The sequence below is a fragment of the Brienomyrus brachyistius genome, chromosome 18 (assembly GCF_023856365.1).
Source record: "Brienomyrus brachyistius isolate T26 chromosome 18, BBRACH_0.4, whole genome shotgun sequence".
Classification (NCBI taxonomy): domain Eukaryota; kingdom Metazoa; phylum Chordata; class Actinopteri; order Osteoglossiformes; family Mormyridae; genus Brienomyrus; species Brienomyrus brachyistius.
The window spans coordinates 6,785,149-6,805,997 of NC_064550.1; the positions used below are offsets into that span (position 1 = coordinate 6,785,149).

At 43.8% G+C, this 20,849-nt stretch overlaps 1 protein-coding gene across 5 annotated transcripts; it reads left to right on the forward strand.

The window, feature by feature from the left end:
* The first annotated feature begins 340 nt into the window (after positions 1 to 340).
* On the forward strand, positions 341 to 16,951 carry LOC125713172 (BCL-6 corepressor-like protein 1). 5 transcript variants are annotated; one of them, XM_048984122.1, is made up of 14 exons: positions 351 to 473; positions 1,993 to 2,045; positions 2,135 to 2,279; positions 2,826 to 2,913; positions 3,244 to 5,571; positions 5,837 to 5,957; positions 6,104 to 6,511; positions 6,951 to 7,138; positions 8,880 to 9,140; positions 9,273 to 9,439; positions 9,544 to 9,689; positions 10,150 to 10,227; positions 13,369 to 13,558; positions 14,196 to 16,951. In XM_048984122.1, exons 3-14 carry the CDS (start codon positions 2,200 to 2,202, stop codon positions 14,494 to 14,496), a joined length of 4,356 nt encoding a protein of 1,451 aa, XP_048840079.1. In that variant the 5' UTR covers positions 351 to 473; positions 1,993 to 2,045; positions 2,135 to 2,199; the 3' UTR covers positions 14,497 to 16,951. The 5 variants fall into 5 exon arrangements, with proteins under 5 accessions (XP_048840080.1, XP_048840079.1, XP_048840076.1 ...); XM_048984119.1 differs by having other exon boundaries at positions 2,217 to 2,279; XM_048984121.1 differs by having other exon boundaries at positions 2,217 to 2,279; positions 8,895 to 9,140.
* Positions 16,952 to 20,849: the final 3,898 nt, after the last annotated feature.

Sequence of the window (20,849 nt, forward strand, 5' to 3'; positions counted from 1 at the left end):
GCAAGAGCTACCTTTGCAAATGCCTCCTGCTCTTTAGCTAACCACTTCGGGATAACTTCTGCAATTCGCATAAAAGGGTACATAATATATTGAATCTAACATGCACAAATTGTTCGGCACCTGATGTCTTTATTATAATACGATGTATTTTCACTTTCCCACCACGGCTTTCTCAGTTTAGCGCACCGTTGCGATCCCTTTTCCCCTCGAGTGGCTAGGACTCGCGTTCCATGCTGGCGTTTGTAGTCCGTGCTCCTCCCTTTTTCGCTCTGCTAACGAAAAGTCCTGGGTACCTAAAAACTACACATCCCAGAAGCCGCAGCTAGCGAGTTACCACACTCTCCCATCAGAGACAGAGAGATACGGTACGGGCTGCCTTGCCAAAACCCCCCTGGACTTTCGGAACCGAAAACGGGGAAGATTATAGAACTCCACCGGACGTGAACGAAAAAATAAGAAATTCACTTGTTTTTGTATGTAATTTTAAGTCTCTTTTCACTACGAGAGAAATGGTTATTTTAACAGTCGCAAATTGTCATTGCTTGCTAATCATATTTTTTGCGAATAATTGAGCGTCGAAGTCAGATCAAACGGAATAGGTTTGGTCCGGTGTGATCTTATTTTATGAAGCCAGAGTAGGTCCGCCGAAGGAGATGAATGTCATAGGTCCATGTATGACACATTTCAGCATTGTCAAGCAATGTGTGACTTGCAGATCGATCAGTAAGTGCGGCGATAGCTAGCGAAAGGCTGACTTCGTTGCGCAGGATCTTAAGGGATGGCATGTTATTTTGATCACATCGAAAGTACTGCCATTGTTCACTTGTCCTGTGGTCAGTGTAACGTAAAGTTAATTTTTTTGCTGATGTTTAAAAGAATCTCTATTTGCATCATGATTAGTTAGTATTTTAAACACTAAAACGTCGATAGAAAAGTGTCATTTTCCCACTAAAACGTATGTATTGTCTTTAAACGTGATTTTTTTAAAAACAATCAATTGCATGCCCGGTACTTTGCCTCAATTGTGACTTTGATACGTTGCGTTTAAAGTGTCTATTGTTATGGTCGTGTGTTGAATAATTATTCTACATTGTTTCTTCCTATTGTGTGTTGCATGTGTGTGCACGATGTCCGTTTTAAGTCGATTTAGGGAAATACAATTTTGACAGTTGGCAAACTTTAAACGTCAGGTCTGCATATGAAAAAGACATGTAATGGTTTTACGACAATTCCTTCCCTGTAATGTTTTTCGTGACTGTCACAGGAAAACGTAGACACACATTGTATATGAATGCATAAAATCAGTATGAAGGGAAATGACATATAATGATTAAGAGCATCGAAGGAACCATATCAATAATTTTAATTTGAACAAGAATTATAAATTTAAAAGATCTCAGTGAACGTGGACTCAGACATGCGTGTTCCAATGTCTTAACCATACGGTGACCCATGGGCGTCGCTAGGTCCGATATGTTCGCAGTATTTTAGTCCCGGTACCCCGGTACCAGTCTTCCTTCAAACACACAAAAAGCAAGCCCCAGGTTAACTTGACAAGCCCTTGATCTTTTCAGCAGCTAGAAACTGCCCTGCAGTGACTAAACCGGAGTTACCGGGAATTTGTTATATTAACGGAGTGCTATGTGAAAATGTTTTTTTGCATTGTAATGCTCAGTTTGTTAGTGTGTAAAAGCGTATAGAAGCATATAAATAACCGCGAGCCTTAAAGTGTCAACGTTGAAAATAACAATGTTCCATTTCAGTTTTTTCTTATTTTAATTTAGCACATTTAATCTGATGTATCAACCGCCATGATACTTGCCCTGCTTTTTGCAGCTTCTGCTTCAAACATATATTTTGAAACTGAAGTTGATTCTTCAGACTGTTGTGTAGACCAGACTGAACCACGCTGATCTTTAATGTTGATACTTTATCATAAGTGTTTTATCTTGGAGTTCAGCAATGACCAGTTTTGTATGATGTATATTCAAGGTTGCCTAAATGGCAAGCACACTTGTGGATGAAGCGGAATCAGAATTGTTCAGGTAAATGAGGTTTTATTTTGAGCACGATGGGCTGCCCGATCAGTTCACTCATTGTTTTCTCCTTCACTCCTTGTCTGTGCTCCTTGCAGTGTATGCGGTCAGTCCGTGAGAAGACAATCTCCCCTTAAACAAGTTACTGCCTTTCTCATCTGCCATGGTTTCTGCACCCAGGCTTTGTAGCAGTGTGCATGGCTGGCTCGATCACATCCGCTTGTGTACCATCGGCGAAGAGCGGTAAGTGACGTCACATAAAAAGCTTATTACACATGTTCAGGTCCCGTTGCATAGAGTATCTGTATACTCGCTTTTCAATTTCAGCCATTTCTACCTTAAATTATCATTGTGATCGGACATGGATCAGGATTCCCAGTTATTTTTATGACCCAGCATTAAATGGGCTAATTCACCAATTGATTGGTTAATCACCCTTTAATTCATTTGTTGCTGTGATGCTTGAAAAACAATCAGATCAAAGCACATAATCGCTCAAACCCGCTTATAGCATAAGTATAATGTTTTATTTGTAATGTGGTGCACACACTCACAAAAACTGAACAAGGACAGTGTAAGAGATATCGGTTTAAACTTGTGCGCAGTCCACAATGCATCGCAGTCCTTCTTTAGTTTGATAAAACTCGGGTGTGTAGTCATGGATGCATATACGTGATCAGTGGCATTGGCACAGGGAACAGCTACACAAATGTCTGGTTAGGTTAGGAGGGCTGACGTGTGTGCACCAGTAAGTTCAGTGAAATCTTTCTGCACTGTCTTGCTACACAGTGGAGTATCAAATACTAAAGGGAACTCCCCTGGTACAGATCTGCAGTCACCATCCCATAAGAAATGTGTTAACATCTCTCATATGCAGGTAACTTTCTTTCCGCTGTAGAAATTAATGTAACCGTAGAAACGCATTAGTCAAACAACTGTGCTATGGTACTGGATTATATTATACTAAAACTGGCATACATCTGAATAGTGAAAGATCAGTGAAAGTCTCTTGTATAACCTGATAAGCTGTAGTACATGTTGTGCATCTCATCCAACCCGGTCATTTTAGACTTTTCACATATACATCTGTAGCTCTGCAGGCTTTATTGAATGTCCAGCAAAGGGTATGAATTGGTGATTTCGGGAAACTAATATTATGTGCCGTGTTCAAGGACTTTATGTGCCATGTGCTTTTGTTGCTGCCCAGGTGGACCCCTTTCAGATGCATATAGGAGATGTGGGCAGAGAGGGAAGTTGGCCTAAGGAGAGCAAGAATATGGTGGACAACCCTCTGTCTCAGCCCTTAGCTCCAGAATGTACTCCCGATAGAGCCCTTAGCTGCAGACGAGGTCCTACAGAAGATCTGAATAACCATGTGTCTGTGAAAGGCAGTCATTTAAAACACTATCTGGAGGCTCCGCTCACCTACCCGTGTAGCGGCACCCCTCTGTCAGACCCTATTCCGAGGAGTGCTGTGGTGTCGCAGGAAGCAGAGGCCACTAAGCAGGCGGAGAATGTTGAAGTCTTTCCAACGCAGCGAAGACCAGGTGAAGAAAGGGACAGCCAGGAAGTCCCTCTGAACTCGAATCTCGCACACCCGGCCAAGAAGACCCATACGCAGACTCAGAGTCCTCGGTGCGCGCAGTTTCAAGCAGGCCAGTCCATAGCTTTCCTATTACAGCCTAATCTCGCCTCTCAGTTGGGTAGTATAACAATTCCCTCCAATTTGGACCAGATTACTGTTTTAAGAAAAGTTCCAGGCACCAAATTCAGCACTGAGTGTCACCTTAAAGGGTCTAGCCGCGATATGGCTGCAGAGTTTCGGCCCTGTCCTCAGCACCTCACTGTGGGCAGAGCCTTGGCGCCTGAAACTCAACTCGCTTTTAAGGCATTGAAACCCATGTGTTGTTCTGCATCCACCAAGAAGAATGTCATAGCTGCAAAAGATGACAATTTGGCCGAGGATGCTGAGCTCCGTCTCGATGCTCCTGCTCCATTAAAGCAGCCAGCACCAGGCTCGGCTTGTCTGGTACCTCTTGCACTTACTCCGTCCTCCAAAACGTGCTGTAGCTCAGCCGAAGACCATTTTACTGCACAAAACAGGATGCCGAATGAGAAGGACAAATGTTCCTTGAATCACAGTGATAAAAATACACCACCCTCCACAAGTCTGGAGTCCCCGCGCAGAACAGAGGAGCATACTGAGGCATGCCCAGGTAAAGTGAAGGACATACCACTTGATCTGTCTTCAAAGTTAAAACTGCAAAAAAACACTATGCAGGTTCAGAAAACATTACAAGCGGGCTGTCATCTGGAATCGGAGCCGAATGATACTCCTAAGGAGGTTCTTCAGACCCCGGCAAGCAGTTTCGTACCCAATGTCCCTTATGCAGGTCTGTCAGACACCATGGCAAATGGTGCACTTCCAAAGAATTCTTTTACCCAGTTGAATCATCCGGTCTTGGAACCATCTGTATCTTGGGCCAAAATTCAGATACAAAATACAAAAAGCCCAGTAAGCCTCCTGGGGACATATGTGGGCATTGCTAATCCAGTTTTAGCTTCCACCTTGCGTACTAAGGATGGGAAAGGTATCGCATTTTTAGAAGATATCCAGGACTTAGGTAGGCCAGAGACAATATCTATTATCGACCAAGGAGAGCAGCCGCTTTCAAGCAAGAAAAAAGGATCATCTCGTAGCAGGCAGAAACATCGCAAATTTTCCAGCAACACTCAGGACGCTGGGTTACAGCAGTGCCAGTCCAATGCTTCTTCGAAGGTTATCCTGAGTACCGTCAGCCCCGAGGTCAGCGTAAAAGGTAAGCTCAGTGGTGGGAAACAAACTGTCTCGCATTCCCCAAAAAGCAAACTTCCTGTCCGACACCTGGGGGCCTCCAGTCAGAGCCCACTCAAGAAGGTGGAGGAGAAGGTGGGAAGGTCTAAGTCCTCTTCGTTCAAGCTTGAGACTGTAATAGAACAAGGATCTCTAGAAACAGCAAGCAATATAAACACGGGCTGTGGTCATCAGGCAGCTACAGAGCCGAGAAAGTCTGAAGGGAAGTGCACCTCTTTCACAAATGAAAGGAAGAGAGATGGAAGACAGGATAACTGTCAGCCAGGTAGGATTGAAGATCCAGAAACAAGAGACTCGTCTGAAAATTCTAGACCGACCATCCGCCTCCAGATGTCTGGAGACCTTGGTCGTATTGGCAGGGGAAGAAAAGAGTTGATCCAGGTGTCAGGGGAAATAGAGAAAAATGGACAGCAACTTGTACAGGGTCTCTCTGCAGACTCAACGGTAGATGGCATTGGCTTTTCCATACTCAATGGTCAGTGTTCAGGGAGAAAAATAAGTAGAGCAAACGGTTTGAGTCAGACTTCTTCCTCGGAGAAAGTTGCAATTAACAAGAATAAAAAATGTCGTGTGAGTAAGCAAGACAAAGCACCAAAGGAAGCTTCGAGAAAGACCACGATGGGCATCGTGAAGCACAGAAAGAAGATCCCAGTAGTCAAGAGGAAGAAGCAGACGAAGAAAGTAAGTCTCGCAAGTTTGAACTTTGAATTTATTTGGAATGTAATTCTTAAGATGTTTTAGAAAGATATGAGCTCACAATATATACTTGCGTATGGATATGGGTTTACTTTGGAATATACTTTGTTTATGATATGTTGCATAATCCTACTGGGTACTGTGTCTTTTTAATAGTTCGAACGTCATATTTCTGATGTTACTGAAGTGGAACAAATGTTCTGTAAATGGACTCATCCAGTGTGAACTGATAGCACCGTATTTATTGCAGCAGAAAAACCAATTGGCACCTGTACTGGAGCCAAAGCTGCCAGAAGCCAAGGGGGGCAAGAGCCGTCAAGGGGGGAGGTGCAGTGTCACTGTGGCGGAAGCGCTGCTTCACCTTGAAGCAGGTATTCATCACGTGGCCTTTGCTGGCCTGTATGGTGTGTCACAGTATTCGTGATGGTCTATATAAGTATTGTATCGCTTTTAGCTTCCTCTTAGCTAGGGCGAAACACTGCTGTTTTCAGAAAATGGGTTGGTGTGTCTTCCAAAGGTAACGTGAGCAGCCTCCCTGTGCTTCGCGAGACTGCGGGGGACATCAAGCTGGAGCCCAGCAGTGTGATTCCTGGGGGCCCCGCGGCTCCGAGGCCAAGGAGGGGACGCCGGAAAACAGCGAAGGTCGAGGCAGGCAGCCACAGCTTGACATCCCGCCCTGCCACTCCCTCGCCTTCCTTGGCTCGCAGACCGCGAGGGAGACCGCGCTCCAATGGCCTGTCCAACCGAGCGAAATGCGACGCTGAGAGGGCCATGCGGCGGAGCCAGCGAGACCCAGAACCGAGGAAGAAACGAAAGAGATGCAGGAACAGGAGGTACCAAAATGAGGAGTACATCATGGAGAAAGAGCAAGTCGGACAAGCCACGAGCAAAAAGTCTACAAGGCGAGCTGCTCGTGGTACCGCAGGTAAAAATGGTCGTGATGCGAATTCCTCAAAGATCAGTTGGATTGCTTTTTAAAGTTCGTTTTTGACCTCAAGAGTGTTCATGCACTGGCTGTAACCAGCCTGAAAGTATGTACAAGTTTGTACATAATGGAGGGAACAGTCATGATTCTGAATAAGCTGGAGATGTGCTACCACAGATGATTCCAATCCATTTTGCAACAACGATATGTTTTTACGTTTGTTTGTATCTTCTGTTTAGTTATGAGCAGAGGTGGAAATGTCAGGTTCCGAATGTAAAAATGATTTTGTTTCAATCAACTAGTTGAGTATAAAGTATACAGATTCAGCTTCACACAGTTCTCAGCAAAATCGCAGTCTGCATTTTTACATTCTGGACCGGAAATTTCCACCTATGGCTTTGCACAGATATGAGGCCTGACCCTGCTTGTGACTGTCTAGACCCAATGAGAGCAACACCGCCCTGTCAGACCGATGACCCCAGGGGCTGCCCCAAGAGACCACTGCTTACCCGCTCAGGGTCCTCCAAGTGCCAGGATACCTGCAGCACCCCCAAGCTTGCTGACAAACCCTCGGGGAAAAGGAAGTTCAAAAGCAAGCACTTAGGCGGCAAAGAGGAGGGAAAAAAGGTAGGAAGTTATCACCGTCAGTGCCGAATCAAGGTATTTCAGGTAATGGAGGCTTTCCTCTTTCGTACATAGTCTGACTGTCGGTGTGGGGTGTAGATATACAGATAAGGTACATGCAGATGTGCACATTATCATGGACAAAAATATTGGCACCATACACTTTGCAAATAGATCATAACTTTTCCCCAAGTCTAAGTTGAAATTGTATGTCGTCTTCGCAGTTCTTTATTTATTAGCTAATATTGCTTTTAAATGATAAAATTATAATAACTGCATTGAAAAAATACCTGACACCATAGACTTTACTTGTTGGTTGCAGTTTCTATGGCCAGCCTGTTGTACCTTAGGGCCGGACCAGGCCCGTTCGTCCTGTCCAAATTACTCTAGTTCTCTCAGATTTGAAGGGCAACTTCTCCTAACTACACTTTTAGATCTTTCTACAGTTTTTTAAAGAAATTTACATCTGGACCCATTGCTGACAACTTCAGAACCATAGTCCATGTCGTCCATAATTCTGCCGTCAACCATTCTTCAGTACTTTTTGAAGTGTGTTCATTGTCATGCTGCGGAACTCGTGACCTTCAGCTGTGCTCAGAAATGCCTTGATTTCATGATACATTCAAAGCAGATATTCCCTACATGCCACATAGCTAAGCCAATATTACCGAGCCTCTGCTCTGTTTGGAGGGAAGGTGTCATTCTCTTTGAAGGCTTCATTTTGTTTTATTTATACGTAGAGATCTTGTGCTTTACCAAGTAGCTCTGATTTGGCAAAAAATGGACTTTCTTTTCTCAGCACTGATGCCTTCCTGTGCTTTTAGCTAGGGATCTAGTTAATAGTATCTATACATCCTCTTCCTCTTCTCTCGCTCTCGTCGCATGGACAGCAGTGGAAGGGCAGCCCTTCAGGTTTTTTTTTTTTTTGGTTTCAGATCATTTAAAACACTGAGACTCGACACCACAGCATATTAGCATATTAGCGGAAACGGTATTGTTACGTGGCTCACGCATCGTGACTTAGACGCAACGTACGATCTGCTTGTTAAATATCTACTTGAGTCGCCATCGCAGTTGATTTAAGTTGCTTTCTCCACCGTTCAAAGAATCCTGTGCTGCAGACTTTGGTCAGGTTTTCTCTTTCCTGGCTACAATCTTGTGTCTGACCTCTTCAGTTCTTTGGTTTTCTTTATTTGTCCCATGCTTGTGCCACACAGGGTCGGGCAGAATAGGAGACTGAGTCCTTTTTTATGTTCAGACTGGCTGAACGAGTGAAATTTACACTACTGGCCGCCCAAACTCACTACGGATGAGTTCTGTCCTGTAGTCGAGTAGAATCACCTGCTTGAAACTGAGGCACTACCAGAAGGTGCCAGCAATCTTTTCCGTGGCATTTAGGGTTTGTTTTGCAAGGAGCTAAGAATTAGTGAATTACTTCTTTGTAAATGTGTATATGATTACCAAAGGATTACCAGGAATAAGTGGTCAATTATTTGAAGAATTGTGCATGGATGCCAACATTTTTTCTGGTATATTTTGATGTACACTTGAACAAAGGAGTCAGTAGTAGAAGTATTAAAAAGGCAGTACGTCAGTCAATAAGAGTGACACTCATTTAGTACTGATGTGAGCTATGTGTACCTTGAATCGCTATACTATACTAGGCTACTATGCTATGCTACTATACCATGTTGTTATACTATACTATGCTATGACATGCTACTGTACTATGCTATGCTGACAGGCAACTCCACTGCAGCTCAAGACTAAACGGGGATGCCTGGGCAAGCGTCCTGCACCTCCCATCGTTCATGGCAGCACTCCCCCTGCAAAGAGACCTTCCTCGGCGTCCTCCACCACCCCTAACTGGAGAGGAGGTGTTGAGAAGGCCAGGACTCTGGAATCCCCCCCCGGACGGGTCGTCCCTCCATGGGTACGACGGCTCATCGTCAATAAGAACGCGGGAGAAACCTTGCTGCAGAGGGCGTCCCGACTGGGATATGAGGTACTGCAGCCCCTGCCGGAGACTCCACCCTCTGCCCGCAGCCAAAGGCATCCGGCTCCTTTGGCGTAGCTCTGGGTTTGATGTTGCTGCAGATTAAGACGTCCCTCCTTCTCCCTTGGCCCCACCTGGCAGGAGGTAGTGCTGTACTGCCTGGAGAGGGACCCGCAGGAGCTAAACAGGCGTGACAACGCGGGCTACACCGCTCTCCACAAGGCCTGTGCTCGGGGCTGGGCGCACATCGTGCAGGTGCTGCTGGATCATGGCGCCGATGTGAACTGTGGGGCTCAGGACGGCACACGGTGGGCCTCGCTCACGCGTTCGGGTTGCGAGACGCCGAGTCCGAGAGTAAAAAACGCACAGGAATTCATACTCGAATTTCTGGATGTTGAATGTTGCTTTTCAGGCCAATTCATGACGCGGTGGTCAACGATAACCTGAGCGTAGTCTGGATGCTGCTGAATCACGGAGCAGATCCCACTTTGGCTACATACTCGGGGCAGACGGCGCTTAAACTGGCTCAGAGCACCAACATGCAGTCCTTCCTCACGGGTAACTAGCCGTCGCAGTGCTATTACAAACACCGGTATTAATATGACATGGTTCAAATCAGACCCCGAGAGTTTGGCCATAGTTGTGGAACTCATGCAAGTGATCATGTCTTATCTTGGATGCTTAAGTATGCTTAACAGAATCACACTTGAGTGACCCGGCATGATAACTGACCCTGATTGGGACAGAGAGAGTTGGTTATGGCATGGAGGTGCAATGTTGTAAATTACTGATGCAAGACTGAGTCGGTTCATACAGTAGGGTTTAATCTGCTATGTTTGACTTCAGGGCAAGTAAATATATACACACATAATGTATTGATTATGTTAATCTTACAGTACAATGAATAAATGCATTTAGAATATCCAGTAATGTTTTGGAATCAGTTAATATTTTTTCTAATGTTAAACTTGCTAAACGAGTTACTCTAATAAAGTTTCTCTCTCGCCTTTTACTTTAGAATACTTTGCTGACCAGGATGGGCGCCCCGAAAAGGACCCCCGCCTACGCTGGGATTTCTACAGCAGCATTTTGTTTGGTATGATATGAAAATACTGCTGATTTTCAAACAGTTGCATGTGCAGTAAGCAAGGCTACCAGGAACAGGGTGGGTGGGGGGAAAAATATTACTTGTTCCAGTTAAAGATGTAAAGTTACGTATAAACATTTCTGGGATTCTATTCCTGCGGATGCTCTACTGTCTGGACGGTAGGGCTGTAAAGACGCATCAGTGCACCGTGTTGAATCGATTATTAAGGAGGCGATTCGGCTGCATTGATCTGTAAGAAGCCCTAGAGGGACCAGACAGCTTAATTATATAAAATAAAATAAAAAATGTTTCAAACATATGTATATGTGTGTATATATACATATACTGAACAAAAATATAAACGCAACACTCTTGTTTCTGCTCCCATTTTTCATGAGATGGACTTAAAGACCTACAATTCATTCCAGATACACAATATTACCATTTCTCTCAAACATTTCTCACAAATCAGTCTAAATGTGTGATAGTGAGCACTTCTGCTTTGCTGAGATAATCCATCCCACCTCACAGGTGTGCCACATCAAGATGCTGATCTGACATCATGGGTAGTGCACAGGTGTACCTTATACTGCCCACAATAAAAGGCCACCCTGGAATGTGCAGTTTTTTGCTTTATTGGGGGTCTGGGGACTCAGAACCGGTCAGTATCTGGTGTGACCACCATTTGCCTCATGCAATGCAACACATCTTCTTCGCATAGAGTTTATCAGATTGTCAATTGTGGCCTGTGGAATGTTGGTCCACTCCTCTTCAATGGCTGTGCGAAGTTGTTGGATATTAGTGGGAACTGGTACACGCTGTCGTATACGCCGGTCAAGCACATCCCAAACATGCTCAACGGGTGACATGTCCGGTGAGTATGCTGGCCATGCAAGAACTGGGACATTTTCAGCTTCCAAGAACTGTGTACAGATCCTTGCAACATGGGGCCGTGCATTATCTGTCTGAGTGGCTGGTCTCAGACGATCTTGGAGGTGAACCTGCTGGATGTGGAGGTCCTGGGCTGGTATGGTTACACGTGGTCTGCGGTTGTGAGGCCGGTTGGATGTACTGCCATATTCTCTGAAACGCCTTTGGAGACGGCTTATGGTTGAGAAATGAACATTCAATGCACGAGCAACAGATCTGGTTGACATTCCTGCTGTCAGCATGCCAATTGCACGCTCCCTCAATGCTTGTGGCATCTGTGGCATTTTGCTGTGGGACAAAACTGCACATTCCAGGGTGGCCTTTTATTGTGGGCAGTATAAGGTACACCTGTGCACTACCCATGATGTCAGATCAGCATCTTGATGTGGCACACCTGTGAGATGGGATGGATTATCTCAGCAAAGCAGAAGTGCTCACTATCACACATTTAGACTGATTTGTGAGAAATGTTTGAGAGAAATGGTAATATTGTGTATCTGGAATGAATTGTAGATCTTTAAGTCCATCTCATGAAAAATGGGAGCAAAAACAAAAGTGTTGCGTTTATATTTTTGTTCAGTGTATATATGTATATATATATGTATGTATATATATATATATATATATATATATATATGTATATGTATGTATGTATTAATTTTGTGTGCATGATGTACTAAATTGTGCGTACAATTTAGCTTACAAAATTTACCAAATTTATGTAACAAATGGGTTTTATGAATTTGCCTTTTATTTTATATCAACAACTACTTAATAACAACTAATTTCCGTGTACTCTATGTGTGGATAACTTTACACAGTTCTAAGACTCCAGCTTCTGGCTTTACGGCACAAATAACAAAAATCTGAGCACAAGGTAATGAATTCTAGAGCTTGAAATAATTGAGATAATCTCAATTATTAATAATTGAGATAAACTGAAATAATCTACAAATTGAGAGCACGAAAAATCGAAGTCACGGGCATATTTTAGTGATATTGTGAGCGCGATTTAGCATTTTCTGGGCACCTTAAGCTAAATCGTGCGCAAAATTTTGTTTATTGTGTACAAATACACTCACACAAACACCCACACAATAAACTGTCTGTGGCCGGTGCAAGGATTTGTAGATCTGTAACATCAGAGGTGGTTATAGTTTTGGGGGCAGAATATTGTGCTGATCCATTATTTGTCTGATATTGCCAATACCAACATCCGGCTAACCCCTGAACTACTTGCTCAGTTCTAGGAAAATGGTTAATTATCCTATGTAGTCATTACTATTAATTTAGTAGGAATGTCTTGAGGTGCTACAATCTTTGAATACTGATAAAGGTTCAGTATCGATATAGTTTGCTATATCGGTCAATAATGACACACAAAACCGATGCAGATATCTTGATTAAAAAAAATATTGGCCGATACTGATATAAGAACATAAGAAATTTATGAATGAGAGGCCATTCGGCCTATAAAGCTCATTTGGGGAGAACTTAACTAATAGCTCAGAGTTGTTAAAATCTTATCTAGCTCTGATTTAAAGGAACCCAGGGTTTTAGCTTGCGCTACACTAGCAGGAAGACTATTCCATACTCTAACTACACGCTGTGTAAAGACATAGACTGTACTTAACCATGTGCTGGTCAATGAAGTCTTTCAAATAAATCTTTTGTGAAACTCTTTTCTGGATAACCGGAAAAGCCAATATTCAGGATCATCATGGCCGGATTGTTACCTCGTTACCCTCACAGGACAAGTTATCTGCTGACCTAGTGGGTTTGACATAAATCAACCCAACAGATGCAGGCTTACACCACAAAACTTTGAAGTACCCACCCTATTACATCTTTCTTGCAGTCAGTTATGCATTGGGGGGGGGACACAGGGATTAAGGCAGGGGGCATCCTGGACAAGATGCCAGTTCTTCACAGGGCACACTCGAGGCCATACTCGCACATACTCGCACATACTCGCACATACTCGCACATACTCGCACATACTCGCACATACTCACACATACTCACACATACTCACACATACTCATGTGCACATAACGGACAATTTGGAGCTGCCATTTGGCCTGACTGCAAGCCAAATGAGGACTGCGAAACGTTAAATACATGCACAGCCTTCCACTGCCACTGGAGGGAGCGTTAAGCTCATCGGAGCCCAGCAGAAGTCAATGCTGGAAGCTCACTGGAAGCTCTGTGCTTTTGCAGAGACAGAAGAGAAGATGTGCTGGGACTTCCTGCTCTCTGTGCCGGAGGAGGACGAGGGGGATAGAGGTAACGGAGGAGAGGCAGAGGAGGCCGAGGCAGAGGAGGCCGAGGCAGGAGACTGTCTGCTGTTTGAGCTCTCAGACGAGCCCCACATTCCCTGTTACCACATCCAGGTGTCCCTGTTTCAGGGGTAAGTTTACGGTTCAGAGAAAAAATGAGGATAAAATTTCAGAACCCGTGGATACCCAGGTCCCTGAAATAGCAGAGCATTAGCATATAACCTACACTCATCTTCCGGAATACTTTAAATAGTCTCTAGGTTAGTTATGATATCTAATTCAATGTCAATGCCGTGTAAACCGTTGTTATACTGTGTTGTTCAGTGAATAATGACAAAAAAAAAGTCTATACATGTTCAGTACAGACACTTCTCTCGTAACAGAGAAATGGATAAAATTCATATTTCATTTGCCTGGATTCAGCATAGCGCAGCAAATTCCAGTTTCACTTTTTGGAATTTTATGGATTTTTTTTCTATAACATATTTTCCTGTGTACTTTAATATTTTCGATTTCCAGTGTACTTATCTATTGAACTCCCCAGACATGTGGTTTGCAGGACTGCTGCATGACTGCACATACACCTTGTTAGCACGACAGCATCTATCTATATATTTTTTTAAATGTGTGTGTGTGTGTATGTATATATATATATATATATATATATATATATATATATATATATATATATATATATAAACACAGCTTAAGGAATTCTTTTACTTTTTATTTTTAAGTTCGTGACTTGCTTCTCTTGTCTGTTCACAGTTATTGTAACTGGTTCCTGCTAACGGATGTCTTGAGACGCCTTAAGACCTCGGCGCGTCTCTTTCAAGCCCGTTACCCCCATTTCCAAGTGGTGGGTGTCCCGTGCTCGGAACTGCAGAGGCAGGCGTCTGCCAGCCAGCTCACGCCGCTACCCGGAAGCCTTCAGCCGGCCAAAGACCTGGACGACAGCCTGGTTCAGCTGGTAAAATGCGTTCCTGACCTGCAGAGACTGCTCGGCTCCACAGTTCATTGTCTCACAAGGGAGGCGTCAACAGACTCTGCCAGTCCTTGCAGCCGGTAGCTTCCCCCAATCCTCTCGGCTCAACCCTCCCCCCAAAGATTCCCTCCCATCTGAGCTTCCTGTTGTGCAGAGTCCTGTTAAAACGAGATCGGCTGGGTCCTGTCAATGAACTGAGGCCTGTCACATCAAGACAAACGCTAAACACAACTAAAACCAGCAATTAATACTTCATATTGTCAGTGGGAGGGCATCTTTGAATGTGTCACTCATGGGAAACGAATGCTGTTTTTGAAGATAGGCCTTTTGAAGAGGAGAACATAATCGCTAATTGCTGTGGTGTAGCCTTTAAATTAGTGGGCGGAGGTAGGCACCATGGGGCAGGCGATTCAGAACTCAACTTTCAGGTTCCACTATTTAGCTATTTTGTCTGTTTAATTTTAACCCCTTTGATATGTACAAAGGAATATATGGAATTCTTCCAGTCAGGGTTAACACGATATGATTGTTGTGCTCTGTTCTGTTAGGGTGTGTTTTTTAGCTGTGAAACCAAGGTGACTGATGTGCAACTTCGAGGCTTGATGCTGATAGCTAGTAGGAAATCCTATTTCTGCACTGAATGTGGGCCCATCAGCTATGAAAATACCCAGTGAACAGAAATGACATGATGTGCTTCTGCTCCACGTTCCTGTCGGTGACCATGATTGAACGTCCGGCTCGAACATTTTTTTGATTTGTCTGTCCAGTTGGTCGCTTTGTAATTTTAGTAATGATTTCTAAAGTAAAATTAAATGTGATATTTTTGAGTGGAAATAACTAATTGAGAATTTCTCCAATTTTTCTTTGGTAGTTGACTTGTTCAGCACTGATTTTTGTATAATATGCTGCACATCAGCCAATGTGCTCAGTTTTAACAAAGATGTTGGTTTAACTGCTGTTGTTTAGTAACTGGTCCAAGATCAGTTTGCACTTTCCTGATGGCAGGCATTGCTGAAATATTTTTATCTTGAAAACATCACTGAAAGAGGTTGCCGCCAATTATCTCTGCGTTGCTGGAGTCGGTGATGATGCAGTTTGCTCCGCAAGAGTCTCATGAAAAGGGCGGCACTTTTGCTTAAAATTAACATGGACTAAGGCACTATCCCGAAGACTGCCCCTTCACTGACCCGAAGACTGTCTCGAAGACTGCCCCTTCACTGTCCCGAAGACTGTCCCGAAGACTGCCCCTTCACTGTCCCGAAGACTGTTCCGAAGACTGTCCCTTCACTGTCCCTTCACTGTCCCGACGACTGCCCCTTCACTGTCCTGAAGACTGCCCCTTCACTGTCCCGAAGACTGTTCCGAAGACTGTCCCTTCACTGACCCGAAGACTGTCCCGAAGACTGCCCCTTCACTGACCCGAAGACTGTCCCGAAGACTGCCCCTTCACTGTCCCGAAGACTGTCCCGAAGACTGCCCCTTCACTGTCCCGAAGACTGTTCCGAAGACTGTCCCTTCACTGTCCCTTCACTGTCCCGAAGACTGCTCCTTCACTGTCCCGAAGACTGTCCCTTCACTGTCCCGAAGACTGCCCCTTCACTGTCCCGAAGACTGCCCCTTCACTGTCCCGAAGACTGTTCCGAAGACTGTCCCTTCACTGACCCGAAGACTGTCCCGACGACTGCCCCTTCACTGTCCCAAAGACTGCCCCTTCACTGTCCCGAAGACTGTCCCTTCACTGTCCCGAAGACTGTCCCGAAGACTGCCCCTTCACTGTCCCGATGACTGTCCCTTCACTGTCCCGAAGACTGTCCCTTCACTGTCCCGAAGACTGCCCCTTCACTGTCCCGAAGGCTGCCCCTTCACTGTCCCGAAGACTGCCCCTTCACTGTCCCGAAGACTGCCCCTTCACTGTCCCGAAGACTGTCCCGAAGACTGTCCCTTCACTGTCCTGATGACTGTCCCTAATTGTTCCCTAGGACCAGAGGTAGGGCATGATGCTCCATTGGTCGAAAGCTTCTGAGATTACAGACTTGTCATGATGGTGTTTGTGGTTCTGGCCTCTTTCATTTGTGTTCTTTTCTACATTAGGCATTACAGTTAATATATTTGACTTTTGTGCAGTTGACAATTTAATTTAAGCTGTGTGGCTGGTGCTTTGTTTGAAGTATTGTACAGTATAATTATTTGTTCATTAATAGAATTACTGGCTTGTTATACCATTCGGATTTTAATAAGGCAGCGTACAGTTTTATTGTACTGCTGCTATGTCTTTTTTGACAATCAGTAACAATCATTGTATCTGAAATGAAACCAATAAAACATATTTGAAAATAAGGGATATAAATGGAAGGAAAGGTAATATCTTTCCTTTCATGCAGTTAATTTTGATCATTGTTAAAGGGCATACTCAGTGACCTCCTAAACATTTTTGACAACATTTCACAAGAACACAGCCCTTTCAGGATGAAGGTGAACTTTTTATGTCATTTTTATGGAAAATAAGGGAAAAAAATAAAACTGGATTATCTCCACTGTGCGAATCTGGTATATGTTTGTCCAAATGTACCTTTTTACTTTAAATTGTCCTACTTATTTTCCGTATCAAAAATATCGTCAGTATATAAAAATTTATTTTTAATTCCTGGTGTCCACAAGGGGGCACTTGTAACCGAAGGGATGAGTCAAGTTTATAATTAATTATTCAAAACTAAATTGGCAGAAATAAGACATTTCTCTGCAATTAAAGCCCTGACACTCAAAATACACCATGCATTCTGTGTATTAATCATATGTTGGACATAATAGGGTGCAGCATGCAATTAACAATAGAAAATTCTCCACCTAGATATTGTACTTCAGACAACCTTAACAGGTACTGCATGCCTAAGGAGAATGTTCGCTTACTCCTGTTGTTTTGTCTCTCTCCAGTTTTAATAACGTAATTAATGTCGTTTGGCAAAGGCACTCGGTAACCCTCCTAGCCGTCGTCGTACTGTGCTAGTTATCCGTTAACTGATTGTTTTTTCTCTCCAGAAAAATGCAGTTCTTTTCCACAGACGAAGGTACGAGTTCCGTGCATATGTGACAAGCCAAACTAGATGCACAGGAAGGAATCATGCAAACTGTAGATGACAAAAATCCAGGGGCGTACCTCATGGGCATACCCACACAGCCCTTCTACCCACACTTGTGAAATTACATGTAATAGTGCATTGATGCTTCTTTACATGAATACTTTTACAACTGTTAAAGTAAAACTACTCGATTGGTGAAAGCTAGAATTACAACCCCATATACTTCGCTGTGTCTGTACCAGTCTGGTATAACAGCTGCCAAAGGCCCTCCCTCCACAACGAACCCCCAGACTTATTGAGGGGCTCCGTATGGACCACATGGTGAGGTTTCCGTACATTATCAGTAGGATTTAAAGGATTTACTTGGATCGTTGTCAATTTCATTTCATCAGCGGACCATACAGACACTGCTGAGGTCAGGGCATGACAGGCACTGATAAGGGACATCGCTGTGAGGCCAATGGCATCCGTAACAAGGCCTGCAGTTTAGTTTGGACATTAACCAACAGTATGTAGAACACTTTGCAAAAGCAGTCAGTATGGCAATATAGCAAAAAGGTGTTGAAAACAAGCGTGAATCATCAGGTCTGCATACATCACTTGAGCCGTCCTACCCATGTGTTGCAAAAGAGGAGCTTTTGAATTTTATAGCTAATAAAACATCATGCATTCATTACCATGCTAACACCTTAGTGGGGTTTTCATAAGCACAGACTGAAACACTCTAGGAACTGAAGGAACCTGGGTCCAAGGAAAGGAGATGCAAGCTGAAGTCTTACAACCGACGGAAAGACGTAGCTCACGGCCCAAAGGCTTGGAGAACGTGCTGTATGAACCCTCCACAAACCGCCTGGCAGATGCTGGGAACATGCGAAGAAAGCTGCAAATCTCACAGCAGCTGGTAGCTGTTACAGGCTTCACCAAAAGGTGGTAATAGATACTAAATGCACATCCGCTACACGATTACAGTAAGCGGGCATATGACACCTGCTCTGCGGCAGGCTTTTGCAGGTGATGTTGTAGGTATGTCTGCTGCCAGGTACTAAAAACCCCATCAGCTCTTACAGATTAGACTAGAATGGAGAGTCATTGTCTGGACTGAAGACAGGGACACCAATGGAGCATAAAATGCTGTCCTGCTACTCCTATAGGTACTCAGCATCTGTCTTCAACAGAGGCACATTCCTCACACACACACACAGGTTTGAAATTATATCTTTCCCTCACCTCAACCCCATCAAACACCTTTGGGATGCACTAGAACAGAGATTGCGAGCCCGGCCTTCATGTCCAAAATCAGTGCCTGACCTCACAAATGCTCTTCTGAATGAATGGGCAAAAATCCCCACAGACACCCTCCAAAATCTTGTAGAACGTCTTCCCAGAAGAGTGACTACTTTGTGTTCCCTACAGGTGTTGAGTGCCCAGAGCAATGAGGCTGGTCCCTCTGGTGGCAATCCTTGGTGCTTGCACACATGCTGTAGTCTTGTGGATAATATGTATCATATTTAGTTTGGTTACTTATGGATAAGGTTAGGGCTGGGTTAGGGTTAAGGTTGTTATAGTTGGGATTAGGGGTTTTCCCATTGAAATGAATGGAGAGTATGACTAGAAACGTGTGTGTGTGTGACTGTAACTGCATGTGTGCGAGCTGTATGATCTCGTCCCTCTTCAGCAACCTCCCTGCCTCTGTGCCTCCACCTACATTCCTTGTATTCTCCCTTTGATTCCCACTTGGTAACCAGTGTATGCTGTGGCGTATGCTGGTTCTGTAAGCGGATCCCTTTTAGAGAGTCTTGCCCCCTATTCCTGTGATTTTAAATGTTAACGTCAATTAATTATGGTATTTTTCCAAGAATTAACATGCGTCTCTTGTCCGGTGATTGTAAACTTGGTGCCGTGGTGTAGTTTGTAATTAAGAATTCTTGGGGGTATAATCCATGAGTGGTGTAATCAACTGAAAATTTCCATTTCTGCCGTCCAAATGCCATATTTTTTGTTTGTTTTATGTTGAAACAATTGCCGAGAAATGTAAATGTACATCCATAGTTTATACAACCTTTCTAGTTCTTTTCTTTTCCTTATCTTCCATGTTACTTCAGGAGAAAAGACTTTTGTTCTTTTATAATTGAAAATATCAATGCAGTGTTCAATACAAAGGTACAAAAGATCAGAGTGGCTGTAACAATGTGATGTGGTTCTTGGGCTTGTGCCAGATCCACAGGACTCTGCTCAGTGATTGGTACAAGCCATAAAACGACGTGACTCTCATTGGTTTTCAGTCAGAGGCATGACATGAAGGAGCCTGTTTGATTGGCTGAGACATGAGCGCTATGTGCTAAGCACCGCCCAGCTGCTCTTAAGGTTACTGCAGTTCATCAGGCAATACTAAGGCACGTTTCCAATCAAAGGCGCAGGAGCCTCTGTTTCTATAGACTTTCCAGTGCTGAGCTTTGCTGTTTTTTTTTAAAAGCGCTGCTTAGTCGACCGTACTCTGGTTTAATGAATACAAAGCTACAACAGCACTACACTTTCAAACATCTTTTTTAGTCGTGGCAAATGGAAAAAGCACACTTGATGCCAGTCAAAGATGCAAAAAAGAACAAAGACATGCATACACTGAGACACAATGTGTTCTGTAAAATGCCTTGAGAAATCTCAAACGGTTACATTTATTTCCTTGTAAGGGCTGAGGAAGGGTGTCAGTCGATTCGGAATCCAGGAAAGGATTTTTTTTCCATTGCATTTATTAGAATAGGAACACTGTGACATAATCTCGGGATTCAGATTACAGGACTGCCCCCTGGACCCAACCCTCACTCTACCCTGCTGCCGATTGGCTCTCAGTTTGGAGGCAGCTTGTTTTCGATTGGTTTAAAATGAGGGCAGGTCTCCTGCTAGTTTGCTAAGTGATACGCCGCAAAGCCAGAAGAGTGAGGGACTGCAGCTCTATCCTTAGCAGGCAGACTGTCTGCAATCACAGACTCCCGTCAAAATGGGAGAACAATCTGTTATCCTGACATAATTCAAGCATTACCAATTTCCTGAGAAGCAGTTCTATTACAACTAAATGTTCAGTGATTTTTAAGGCTCCAAATGAGATTATATCTATCCGCACAGGTTCGGTTTTCCCCTTTCAAAAACTACATTGTGGTAACAAGCTGGCTGCTTAGTTATTTTGCTACCCAAAAACAGCAGATGCATAAATAAAAGCAAATGATTTTCTTTTCATAGTATTAATATAAACCAGCTTGTCTTTGATCTAATAATTTTAGAGATCTGAGAGGAGAATGGTGATCCGTCTTTCTGTTTTCCAGTGTCCCCTTTGTAAAGTAATTTTCATGTCTGTATCTTTTTAAA

Excerpts from the sequence above, each read along its gene's own strand:
- LOC125713172 (XM_048984119.1), top strand. The coding sequence starts at position 2,002 with ATGGCAAGCACACTTGTGGATGAAGCGGAATCAGAATTGTTCAG. Across the intron at positions 9,440-9,543 it reads GGGGCTCAGGACGGCACACG|GCCAATTCATGACGCGGTGG; the intron begins GTGGGCCTCGCT and ends GTTGCTTTTCAG. Across the intron at positions 13,559-14,195 it reads CAGGTGTCCCTGTTTCAGGG|TTATTGTAACTGGTTCCTGC; the intron begins GTAAGTTTACGG and ends GTCTGTTCACAG.